At 42.7% G+C, this 12,907-nt stretch overlaps 1 protein-coding gene across 2 annotated transcripts; it reads right to left on the reverse strand.

Annotated features, from left to right (window-relative positions):
* Positions 1-304: 304 nt before the first annotated feature.
* Positions 305-12,679, reverse strand: GASK1A (golgi associated kinase 1A). Of its 2 annotated transcripts, XM_060248849.1 has the most exons (4): positions 11,264-12,679; positions 5,143-5,265; positions 4,622-4,725; positions 305-686 (listed from the first exon to the last, which is right to left on the reverse strand). In XM_060248849.1, exons 1-4 carry the CDS (start codon positions 12,659-12,661, stop codon positions 473-475), a joined length of 1,839 nt encoding a protein of 612 aa, XP_060104832.1. In that variant the 5' UTR covers positions 12,662-12,679; the 3' UTR covers positions 305-472. The 2 variants fall into 2 exon arrangements, with proteins under 2 accessions (XP_060104832.1, XP_060104833.1); XM_060248850.1 differs by lacking the exon at positions 5,143-5,265.
* Positions 12,680-12,907: the final 228 nt, after the last annotated feature.

Below are 12,907 nucleotides of genomic sequence, written 5' to 3' on the forward strand. Positions count from 1 at the left end.
TCTTACTAAACAATCATTTCTGTTCATTGTTATAGTATGTCATATTGATTTTCCATTGCTTTCTAATTTTGCAACTGTTGCATTGTTCATCAGATATCCTATCCTGCCTGATTGAACTGCATTGTTTACTATATTCTGTAATCTGCCCTGAGTGACAACGAGAAAGGCAGGCCACAAAACAAGTAAACAAATTAACAGTTTACTTTGCAAAATCAGATGAAATGTAGTATGGATTACAACCTTGTGTATTCCCACACAGAACAGTGCCATATCATCAATATGCCAGGTCACTATGTTTCATTTCTTTAAAAAAATCAGTTTTAATTTTATTTTTCTAAATTTACATGTTACAGAAGTTACATTATTATTCAAGTGCCTGTGTGCTTGCTGGCAATTTCTCTCAGAGGTCTAGCCTCATGGCTGAAGGTTTGTTTTCACAGCAGGCAAGCATGTTACTCTCCTTGCCAGAAGTCTAAAGCCACGACAATTCTTTAATGACTGTCAAATTGTGCTCCTGAATGTACTGCAGCAGAATCTGTCCTCTTCTGTCAAGGGTCTGAAGCCAGGCCTTGAGTCCCTCAGCTCCACCCTGGCTTTCCCAGAATTCTTCATCCACATACAGCGACTGCAGCAGCAGGTTTTGTAAGCATCCTGACCTGAGCACAGTCACAGCTGACTCAGGAAACCTGGCAGAGGAAATTGAACAAGAAATAAAGAGAATTTCAAAGAGAGAATCCCAAAAGCTGAGGCATTAGAGCAAGAGGGTGACATATGAGCCAGCCCTATTTCAGCTCCTTCAACCATTCAGCTTCATAATTTTTTGATATTTTATGTAAAATTATTCCCAGGCTGTGAAGTTTGCCTCAATGTGTTGAACATCATCCATCTGGTAAATAAACAGCAAAATCCTGTAGCACCTCAGAGACCAACAATTTTACTGTGGCATAAAATTCCATTGACTGGGGCCCAATTTATCTGCTGAAGCAGACCCAAATCCTTGGATGTTTATACTACAATAAAATGGTTAGTCTTTAGGCAGAGTCTATGAGAGGGGGCCACTTGGCTTGGCTCTCATATTTATGGAGGGTCTCAAATTAAGACTTTTGATGTTCTCTCCAAATGAGATTATGCATACAATCGCAGAGATACACTGACAGGACTAAAAGAAGACATGCATCATCCAACTTTAGACTTCTGCCCATTTACCAAGCCAATCTACCTTAAAACATTTAAAATATACCACAATATTTGTAACCTTGTTTTGGCATTTCTTCAGTTTTTGAATATACTGGGAGCCTAAAAAATGGAAGTAATCCAGGTCCCTCACAACCTCTGAGAGGCCCTTTCTTTAGGACTGTGATGTTTTTCCTAAAATAGACTTTCATACAACTTTCATCTTGAATTAATATGAGGTGTTAGTTCTTGGGTTAAGGGCATTTTCAACCCAAAGTCTTGAAACTCCCTTCTCCCTGATTAAAAGAGTCTAACATATGCAGGCTGAAAGGAGGCTATATCCCTTCCTTGACATAGTCTCCTCATGCATGCTTCAAGGACAGACCAAAAGGTAATGTCCCTTTGGGAGTAATCTTCCCCCAAGATGGTATTGAAAAAACGTACATGCAGATGTCACTGCAGAACCTCTCCATCAGAAGTTCCTTCAGATTAAAAAAAGGAATAGCGTGCCATCTACTTTTCTGTCTCTGGAACTGAGAGAGCAGCAGCATCTAAAGGGAGCCTAAGCGTAGTGGGGTCATGACTGGTTCATTGCCAAAAGGTCCCATGCAGTCACTTTGAGGCTAGGGATGTGCAAAAAAAAAATTCGGTAGTAAACGGATTCGGAAATATACGGGGGGGGGGGGGAAATACGGAATCCCGTATATTTCTGAATTCTGTAGTCGGCTATTTCCGAATAATGGCCCCATTATACCCTATGGGCCATTGGAATCAATGGCAAATAGGGTATATTTGAAGCTGCCTGGAGGGAAGGGGGTTTGAGGGAGAGCCCCCAAATTTGCAGGGGACCTGCAAGGGACTCTCCCCTACAAACCGCTCAAGTCCCAAAAAGATTGAGCCAGGGGGTCCAATTCCTGGGGCACCCAAAGCCAAACCTAACTTCACACCAAAGAATCTCTACAGGACCCAAATGCACTATATACATCTATCTACTCTATGAACCCTGCCACACAAAACACAATCTGCTCAAGGTCTGCTCTGCAGACCTGGCTGCAGCAAACCCAGATGCCAGCTCTCCAGCCCTGCCCCAAAGAATGCGGGGAGAGCTGGCCAAGCCCTATATGGTCTAGGACCTGCCTACCTCAGGGACCGTCTCTTCCCATATGTTCCCCAGAGAGTACTGCGATCTGGCTCCCAAAATCTGCTCACAATCCCCGGGCCAAAGGAGGCCCGGTTGAAGTCAACCAGGGACAGGGCCTTCTCAATAACAGCCCCTTGCTGGTGGAACCAGTTACCGGAAGAGTCAGGGCCCTGCGGGATATTGGACAATTCCGCAGGGCCTGTAAGACAGTCCTCTTCCGGTTGGCCTATAACTGACCGGCATCAAACCACCAAACTATCAAAATATTGAAGGAAGTGTATAGATTGTATGCTGTTGGACTGATGCACTGTTTTAATGTTTTTAATGTTTTAATTTTCTAATTATGTATATTCTTATTATATTTAAAATCCTTGTGTTGTAAGCCGCCCTGAGCCCGCTTCGGTGGGGTAGGGCGGGATATAAATCAAATCAAATAAATAAAATAATAATAAATAAACAAGCATGCTGGCTCCGGGTCTCTCATCCAGGTGCCAGCTTCCCTGCCACAGAACACACAATCTACAGATGCCAGCTCTCCAGCCCTGCCCCAAAGAACACGGGGAGAGCTGGCCAAGCACAACAAGCCTGCTGGTTCTGGGTCTCTCACCCAGGTGCCAGCTTCCCTGCCACAGAACACATAATCTACAGATGCCAGCTCTCCAGCCCTGCCCCGAACAACATGGGGAGAGCTGACCAAGCACAACAAGCCTGCTGGTTCTCGGTGTCTCACCCAGGTGCCAGCTTCCCACCCCCCAAAACCAGAACCAGTAAAAGGGACAACAGGAGAAGTCCAAGAAACTCAACTGTTAAAAAAGTGGCCTTTTAAACAATGAAAATTAGGCCAAACAGCCCCCCCCCCAAGAACCAGAAGAGAAAAGGAACAACAGCACCACAACACAGCAACAACAAATCAAACACAGAATCCTTTTAAAACAGTAAAAAAACTTAACTTTTAACAATAGAGGAACTTTACCAACCCCTCCCCCCCAAAAAAAACCCCTTCACCCTAACCCCAAGAAATCCAAGCCACCCAAATCAGGAAAAGTAAAAGGATACTGCACTTTTAAAAGTCCTCTCACTAAAGTAAGATATGGGCAAATTGGCAAAAAAAAACCCCACCCCAGGCCCCCTCCCCCAGCAGAACCCCCTAACCCCAAATAAGCTACCCACCACCCAAATCTGGATAAGTAAAGGGACTCTGAGTCTTAAAAAGTCCTTTTACCAACTAAAATAAAAACAAGAACCCCAAGACTGTCTTACCTTAGACATCTTCTCTACTCCAGGCAAGTCTGGTAAGGCTGAGAGAGAGCAGCAGCAGCTGAGGCCAAGGGCCACCACAGCACAATCTCTCTCTCACACCAACACAGCAGCAATGGAGGAGTCCAGCCAGGCAGACTCCTTAAAAAGGTTCTCTGGCCCTACAGAGAGCAGTTTCAAAAAATAGCACTGCTCTGTGATTGGCCAGACAACAGTGCTTACTTGGATACCCAAGTAAGCAAAAGATCAAAAGAACAACAATGTTGCTGATGGCTGGGGGATCAGCTACACAACAGCCCTGCAAAGCATACATTTGCAATGCATTTTGCAAATGCATGCTTTGGATTGGCTGTTGGGGCTCCTCTTCCCCCTCCCCCCCTCCCTGATCTCAGGGAGGCTTTGGGAGAGGCGGGAAAAGGCTACCAAAGATGGGAAAGGAGGCAAGCAGCTCCCTTGAGGCTGCAGAAGCCCCTTTCCCGCCTTTTCCATGGATTTCCATATACTTCCGAATATCTATACAGAAGTATACGGGGAGCCATACTCGGCTCCCGCATAATGGGCCCCAATTGGATTCGGCTGCATGCGATTCCGTATACAGCCGAATCAGGGGTGATTCGGCAGTTGATTCAGTTCGGCCAAACCGAATGCACACCCCTATTTGAGGCTCCAAACTGGGGCTGGCAGTGCAAAAGGAGGTGAGAGGCATATCTAGGTCCTGTCATGGCCTCTTGCACCAGTGTCTTTGCCACCTGGAGTCCAAGGTGGGCTACAGAAAAAGCACTACCTGGGCTTGCTGTTTATCCCACCCTGGACCCACCTGGGGCAGTATGGAAAGAGGATGCTTGAAGTAGCTCTGAGCTAGGAAGAGTGGGAATTCCCAAGGACAAACACAAGCAAATCCTATTCATTCACCTTTGTTTCTATTAAATGTTTATTGGAAGTAGCCTCCTATCCAAATATGTGCTTTTAGCTAATATTTCCAGAGGACAAAAGGGGAAGAAGTGTCACAGCAATGAAACTCCCAATCTTTCTTCTAAGAACGTTTCTTACCCATCGATGCCTTGCAGCAACCTGAAGTTGAGTTTTGCTTCTGGATGGAGAGGCCTGCCTGCGTTGTCAATAAATACTAAGCGAGAAGGCTTGCTCCTCCGGATCTAGAAAAGAAGAGTAAACTCAACAACAGGAAGCCTTGCAAAAGTAGTTTTCATTAGAGCATGGCTTGCAAGACTAGGGAGTAAATAGCAACATTGCACCACTGTAACCCACATCAAAGCTTCCTTTTGTATAATACGCAAGGCCTTTTTTGTAGAAAAAGCCCAGCAGGAACTCATTTGCATATTAGACCACACCCAACACCAAGCCAGCCGTAACTGCGTTCCTGTGCGTTCTTGCTAAAAAAAAAAAGCCCTATTAGCATAAAATATATATTTTACCAGCATCTGGCTTCAAGCCCATTCCCATGATGTGGTCAATTAGTATCATTTTGGGGTGCGGGGAGGAATGAAAAATGACTAGTCTTTCATGACTAATGGAAAAGTATTATGGAACAACAATAATTGGGAACAGCATACCAAGATATGAACCAAGGCTAGCTCAGAGGGGTTTCGGCATTTCTCATGAAGCAATTCTTGAATGCAGGGCTCAGAAGGATCTGGCTGGAAGCCACAGCAGTATCGATCCAGGCGGTCATGGACCTGTGGGCGATGTGGTATATTCAGAGGCATCAGAAATCCATCATACCAAACAATGATCCTTCATGTGTTCAAAATTAATATTTTGTGGTGGAAATGGTCCAGACAAAACATAGCCTGTTCACATACCTTGGATAATTCACTTTCAGAGCACTTTAGTGATCATTTGCAAGTGGATTTGGCATTTCACATAATAAAATCCAGTTGTAAAATGCATTTAAGTGGATTGAAAGTATATTATTTAGCATGTGTGAAAGTGAGAAGTCCATCAATTGGGCAACTAACACTCCAGGGCCATTTCAGGTCAGGAAAACAAAGCAAAGGAAGAGACTGAAGCCTCTTCCCCCCATGCCACAGTCCCATCCAAACTGGACCCCCATGGTCCATAATGTGACTGTCGGCCCCCACCCAGTGGACATAACTTCTAATTCAGACCTTAGTAATCACTTTAGGTTACTCATTGGCAAAGGTTCCCTTCTGCTAAGTGAGGAATCTTCCACTGGAAGAAAACTTCTTCCTGACTCCTTTGACCAACAAAGTTTCATCAAGTCTGAACATTCTGGAAACACTGCAACAAAGCAATTGTAGGGAAAAAAGGACTGAGACAAAGGAAAACTAAGAAGGTGGGCAGACTGTACATTATGTGGAAGCCCAGCCTCCCTGGGCTCCAACCACACTGCAGTTTGGAAGCTAGATGTGAGTATGGAAGGATCCTCACCTCCACCCCCAGCCAAACAGATTTTAAAGATTTTTAAGCAATTAGAAAAACCTGCAGATATGCTCACCTGAGACAATGGTGGGATGAACATACAGATGGAAGCCTCTGGTGTCTCCATTATACCATTTGGGCCTTCCCACCTCACAATTCTTAGCTGTGACACCAGCAAACTGGCAGGTTTCTGGGTTTGATTTCCTGACACAAAAAAGTGTGGCTATTTCTCTAAGGAAAGCTGAGCTGATATACTCACCATTTCAGCAGATGGTGTGTCAACAGACTAAATGTGTGAGAGCTGGCAGTCATTTGACTATGTCTCTGCTTTCTCACCTTCTGGGGTTGCCAGGGAAAATAATGACACATTTCAAAAGATATCAGAGAGCCTCTATTACACAGTTGGTGGCACCAAAATGACTGCTCCCTCATCTCTCCTGTTTTTTTTGGATAGGGAAATGGGCAGGGGAGGATCACTGAAATCCAAGTCTTAGGTAAGGGACGTTATCTACAGAAGTGGAACAGCTGCATCAGGGGTATGATCATAATTTCTCAGTATATGACATAAGTGGAATTCTTGAAGAGTTCAGCTTTTAAAGTTTTTAAAACCTAGCATGTTTCTGGTCCTCATTACTGTACAGAAACCTGTGTGGTCAGCAGACTCACTCTAACAAGGTCCGCAAGTATAGCTTCAGGTTTATTAGAGCAATCCTAAAGAGAGTTATACTATGTCTACTGAAATCAATTGGTTTACAAAGGTGTAACTCTACCGGGGGTTACACTGCATGTTTCTTGAACAGGAACTTATACACAGCAAATAAACTCTTACCCCTGGAAGAGATTCCTAAGCAATCTGTAATGCAACAGAGGCATCTGCTGCTCTAAGAAAATCAAAGTCCATTAAGGGAACACAAGCCTTTTGGTGTGCCAAAAGTTATCCTAATAGCTGCTGTAGCTATTGTCTTTGTAAAGTGGAAGCTAGATGTTCTGATATGAAGTGTTCATTTTTCTGGAAGAAAAATGTATTCCTTGTTTTCTTCCAGCACAGAATTTCCCATGTATTCGTTCACCTCTACTATCCTAGTACATCTCACACACACACAAGGAGGGAGGGAAAGAGAATATGAGAATATTTGGAAATGGAATAATCTAGAGAGGGAATAAGAACCTTTCCCCAACTATATCAAATCCAGACTGCTAAATATTAAGGTAACCCTGCTCCCCGATCATCATATGTTTACTTTGAAACAAGCCCCATGGTCAAATAAGCTCATTCCTAGATAAATATATTTGGGTCTGCCATCTAAACATTCTTCACATTTAATGTATCACTTTGCATCTACAGGATGGCTCCTAGAATAATTTCCACATGAAATTAAATGTGAACCATTCACCCTTCTTCAATGGACCTTGCATTCAAATTATGGATACCATCAACAAGACCCTGGACAGCTATAGTTCATAGTATTGCCTTCAAACAGGTTACAACAACTGCATTTTCCCCATAAATGTGCACCCACAGAAATACTTCCAGGAGCCAGTTCAATGTCTGACAACACAGCCAGCAGTCTTGAAAAGTGGCTGTCTGTCTGTCTTTTTTAAAAAATATTTATTTGTTTTTTTAAAAGTGGCTCTTTGGTCATTTGCTTTGTTTACTTGCTTAATGCTACATTTTTCATGCATATGGACATTTTTAATGAAAAGGCATTTAATGCATTTCATAAACAAGATAAACAACTTGTATTATTGTTAATTGTTTTTAAGGTGATTTTTCGTTGTACTACAACATATATACTCCTATCCCACAAGGCAGATCTGCATGCAGAAATGTTCTATTATGTCTAGTTGTAGATCCAGATCTGCCATACCATATGCTCATTCTGGCCCCACTGAACTAATTGGTCACGTTTTCAATGTGGGCAGAATGCGCATAGTGTACCGCATTCATCTGTAAAGAAAAAAAGACCTAGAACTGTGATCCAGGTGGGCAGCTGTGTTGGTCTAACTTTGTTCTAGACCTAGAAGTGTGTGTGCACATGTGAAAAAATAACAACAGGCTGCAATCCTTAAAAAGCTGTCTTGGAAGTAAGCCCCATTGAATGACACTATTAATGAATGGTATGATTCATCGTATTTACTAACCGCAGATTAGATCAGAGGGGAGGTCTGGATGTATGCGTATAAGCATACATCAGCAGTAGTAAAATATCAAATGGAAACTGTGGCTTTTTGAGTTGCCAGATGTTTTAGATTAAGAGTTAGAAATAGCCTCCGCTCCATCAAGTTTTATGACCATGCAATAATTGGGTCTAAGTCACTTGGCATCTTAGACAATCAAAAGATCACAGCCTTAAAACTCCCCCCCCCCCCCCGCCCATCATGGAAGTTTCAACTACCAGCAACAGTAATTAAATTGAGTTACTTTGTAGATGTGTTGTTTGGAAATCAAATAAAAATATTTTAAAGTAAAAAAATAAACTGATCACCTGACACAAAAGGAAAAACAAGCCCTTCCTTTGGTTGTGGACCCACTGCAAATGCCATTAGAATCAGAGAAGGTTGCAATATATATAAATGCTTTTAAAGTGTTTTCTGGGTGTTAAAACAATTTTATTTGGTAACATATGGTAACAAATTATATTTCTTGCATCATTAATAACTTCTTTTATCTATCGCTTATATTACTTTCTACCCACCCCTCCCCCCGTTACTTGACCCCCGCTGGTGTTATTTACTTAAAGTACTAATGTTTAAAGGTACCCTTAACTAATAAAAACATAAATTAATATTCTTCTTTTTTCTAAGACTTAATCATTATCAAAAATTGTCCAATGTCCTTTTATTTTCCACTCTTTTTCTACATATCTTCTAAAGTGTTTTCAGAGCACACAACACTCTGTTCTGATGACTTCTCTTGGCAGCCAACTCTTATTCCTATGGAGCGCTGCCTGCGGAGTGACTGGAATGATATCAGTGAATCAAGCTGGGATTTGTTTCTTTAAAAAATCTACAAAGTATCTCTTGTGAGGCTTGGGGAGCTTTATGATGAATTTCAATCAGTGTTGCTGGCCTCTGAGACACTGTATGAAGCAGCCATATATTAAGGAAGCTGCAAATAATACAGTTATGGGAAAGGCCTATAATAACATTTAATAGCAGGAAAGCTATCTCATCTCTGTGGAATGTAATTTCTAAGCCATTCTGTAGAATGGTTGATTCTTAGCATGAACAAATCACTCAGAGGGCCGATTCATACAGTCAAAATCTCCTCCACCAAATGCATTCATATTCAGTGCCATCTGGAGTCATATGATCACATGGAGGCTGTAATGTCTCTCATTCTATCTTAAGTACAGTGGAAGCGATTTCCAAGATGATGGCAGAATTTGTTCTGGTGAATCATTGACATGGCAGCTGGGTGCCATGGGCTGTATCTGTGCCCCATCTGGTTCTCATGGAGATTTTTCCAACCAAACATACACAAGGTAGAGAGGGATTATGTGGCGAAAACTTGGCCTACATCATTCTCATTTCATTGTTTCTTGGTCTAATCCAGGAGTGGCAAAACTTGCTTAAAATAAGAACCACATAGAATAAATATCAGATGTTTGAGAGCCACAGGAAGGGAGGGAGGTGTGAAAAGAAAGCAACTTCAACTTTAAATGCATTCTTCAAGCTGCTGGCTGGCTTGGATTTAAAGAGACAAATGCCTTCTCCAAGCCAGCCAACGGGGCAGTGGGGGCTCAAGAGCCACACAATGGGCGCTTTCGCACTGATCTTCAAGTGGCGCGACCACCCTCTTCACACCGGAGGATCTGCGCGGATTTCGCACAAGAAGCGCCGGAGCACCCAAAAGAGCCGGCGACTTCCGTCGCGAAACCCACTCAAACGGAAACCGCCAAGAAGCAGGAAAACGTTTGAGCGGCTTTTGCGACAGAAGTCACCGGCTCTTTTGGGTGCTCCGGCGCTTCTTGTGCGAAATCCGCGCAGATCCTCCGGTGTGAAGAGGGTGGTCGCGCCACTTGAAGGTCAGTGCGAAAACGCCCATTATGTGTGGAAGAGCCACAGTCTAGCCTCTCTAAAGGGCTTTTTCAAAGGGACATTTGGAACACATAATCCAACACACCTGTATTACCAGATGTTTTAGATCACTCTCAACACCTGTGTTGCCAGATGTTTTAGATCATGCTCTGTTGCTTAAGCACATAGTCCATGACAGTGCCTTTCTAAGCAGCATTTTATACCTTTTATGCACAATAGACTTAGAGTGCAAGTCTGCTTGGGATGTTGCTACCTGGAAATGAAGACAAACCCAGAAATGGAAATCTGACATCACTAGTGCAAAAGTCTTGAATTTTTTTTAATATGCAAAGTAATATTTTTCTGGAACTGCAAATTTTGTGTATGGCTGCATATTTTTAAATATCCTGCCTCTCTCTGCCAGTCCTTTTCAAGCCTCTGCTTGGCTATTTCAATTCATCTTGTTCTGGTCTTGCCAAGACCCCAATACATTGATTGTTCCCCTGAGAAGAGGAGACCAACAGCTTAGACAGTACCCTGGTTTTCTAAAACTCTGAATCCCAGCACCCATAATCCAACATCCATTCATCCCTGGGAATGTTATTCAAATTAAGAGCAGGCCTTTTTTTTTCTGAGGGAATGTGGCAGAATGGAGTTCTGGAACTTCTTTGTGGAAACAAAATTCTCAAAAACTGAGGGGCATCCTTGTGTTTCTCCTTCATTTCCCTCTTCTGGCACCTTTTTTTTCCAGAAAAAGAGCCCTGGTTAAGAGAATACATATATTTTAATAGGAAAAGAGAAATTGTGATTCCCCCCCCCCCCATATAAATTTCCTTTTCTACTGGTGCAAAACAGGAATTTGAAGGGTCGCCAAAGAAGGATTTTAATTTTTATATTCTAAGACCTGAGGTTATTTTTGATGTCCTCACAAATTTCACATCTGGCTTATGCCGCAGTTGGGGAAAGGCTGCTACTAGCAAGAAAATTTTTTTGCTTGTGTTCAGTTTTTTGATATATGTTATCAGAATGATATACAACTTCTAACTGAGGTGTCAGGTTTAGTTTTCAGGATTTATAAACCAACAATGTAAAAATATTTTTGATGTATACATTTTATCTAAGTGCCAAGCAACAAAATGTTCTCTATTTCTACTTAAAAAAAAAAATCTTGGTCAAATCTACCCCTCTCCTATCTCTTCTATATTGTTATAGTTTACTGGGGAATAGAGAGAAAATCAAGAAGAAAAGGGAGACTTCTGAAAATCCTTTTACCTGTAGAAGAAAGTCAAAGAGTGCCAACTTGGACCATTCTGAATGCTGGACAGTTAGACATGGGGCTTTCCCAAGAGAAGTTCTAGAACCTTCCATACCACACCGTTGCTTCAGTAACTCCTGATATTGTTGCCATCCCAGAGCAAAGGAGTTCTGGTCATTGTTGGAATCATTTAGGTGCTGTATATCAGGTGCCCACCATACAATGGGTCTAGCTTCCCCATTGGTATATTTGTAGGGCAGCAGGTGACTGTCAAACTTCCTGGCTACCATAGGCAGGCTCCGATGCAGTCCCAACACTCTGTCCAAGTGAAAAGCCAGAACCTCATAGAGGTCACTGGATCTTTTGATTAAGCCACATAGTTCATCCAAGCAGAGTCTTTGCGGGTCATGTGAAAGGGCATCTTGGTTAGATGAAAGGCTGACTCTCAATATTTGCCCATGAGCAGGGATTCTGGCTTTGTTTACAACTGCATTATTAGCCAGAAACTTCATCTTCTGCACATCATCAAACGTAAACCAAGGCAAGATCTTCTCACCAAACCTCAGTCTACTATGTTTTCTAGAAAGACCTCTGTCTTTTGGCTCTTTGCACCATTCTGATTTCTGTAGCTCCTTGGTTTCTCTGGCCCAAAAATGCCTTTCTGGAGTATGAGAGGGAGTATTATCCATCAGCCCCTGAGTGCCTGTCATGCTCTGGAAGAATTGCCTGTCTGAGATAATAGCTTTGATTAAACTGGAGGATTGGTGTTCACTGCCAGCTGTCTGCACATCTGGTTTGCATTGCTCCTGCGGTACAGCTTGCAGGCCTACTGAAGAGTTCTTCTGATATAAAAAAGCTTCACGCTTTCCATAATCACGTGATGAAATGGAAATAGGGGCCTTCTGTGATCTCCACTCTACCTCCCTCTTTGTACAAGGATAGCGACAACCATTCCATGCATTTCTGGGGCCATCAAATTCTCTTTTGTTTCCATGCTTAGTCTTGGGGAGATAGTCCTGGCATTGTGGTCCTCTGTTCTGTTCAGAACATTTTTCAGCAAAGCTTTGTTTTTGACTCTGCCCTTTGTACTTTCTCTTTGCTTTCATCGCCTTTCGTTTTCCCCAGTTGTTGGGCTTGCTCTTTTGCTTCCAAGAAGAGCTGGAATTTGTTGGGCTTCGTCTCCGCTGAGGACTGGGCCATTTCCTGTGGCTGAAGCGCCATGATTGCCGGGCAACAGAAGTATTCAGGTTCATCCACAGACATTTGGACTGGACACTTTTGTCATCCATAGGCAGATACTGGCTATCTGACCCCTTGTAGCTGCTCAAAGATGGTGGAGGGTAACTAGTAAGAGCAATCACAGATAAAACAAGCAAAAGGCAGCATCCCGCAACACGTGATCTCTTCAGCCTCATTCTGTACCGCCATCTCTGGGCCTGCGGAATTAGAAAGGAAGCTTTATTAACCAGGACATGCTAGAAATGACTTTGCTAGTACAGACAATGAGCACAAGCATTGTGGTTTTTCAAAGGCTAATGCCATTTCCACATAATTCTGACTGTGGAATGCAGAAGCATCACTTCAGATCTATGGAGAAAGTTCACATATAACACATAATTCTGGTTTTACATTATTCAATTGAAAGAGGTACTAACAGGGTG

The sequence above is a fragment of the Heteronotia binoei genome, chromosome 10 (genome assembly GCF_032191835.1).
Source record: "Heteronotia binoei isolate CCM8104 ecotype False Entrance Well chromosome 10, APGP_CSIRO_Hbin_v1, whole genome shotgun sequence".
Classification (NCBI taxonomy): domain Eukaryota; kingdom Metazoa; phylum Chordata; class Lepidosauria; order Squamata; family Gekkonidae; genus Heteronotia; species Heteronotia binoei.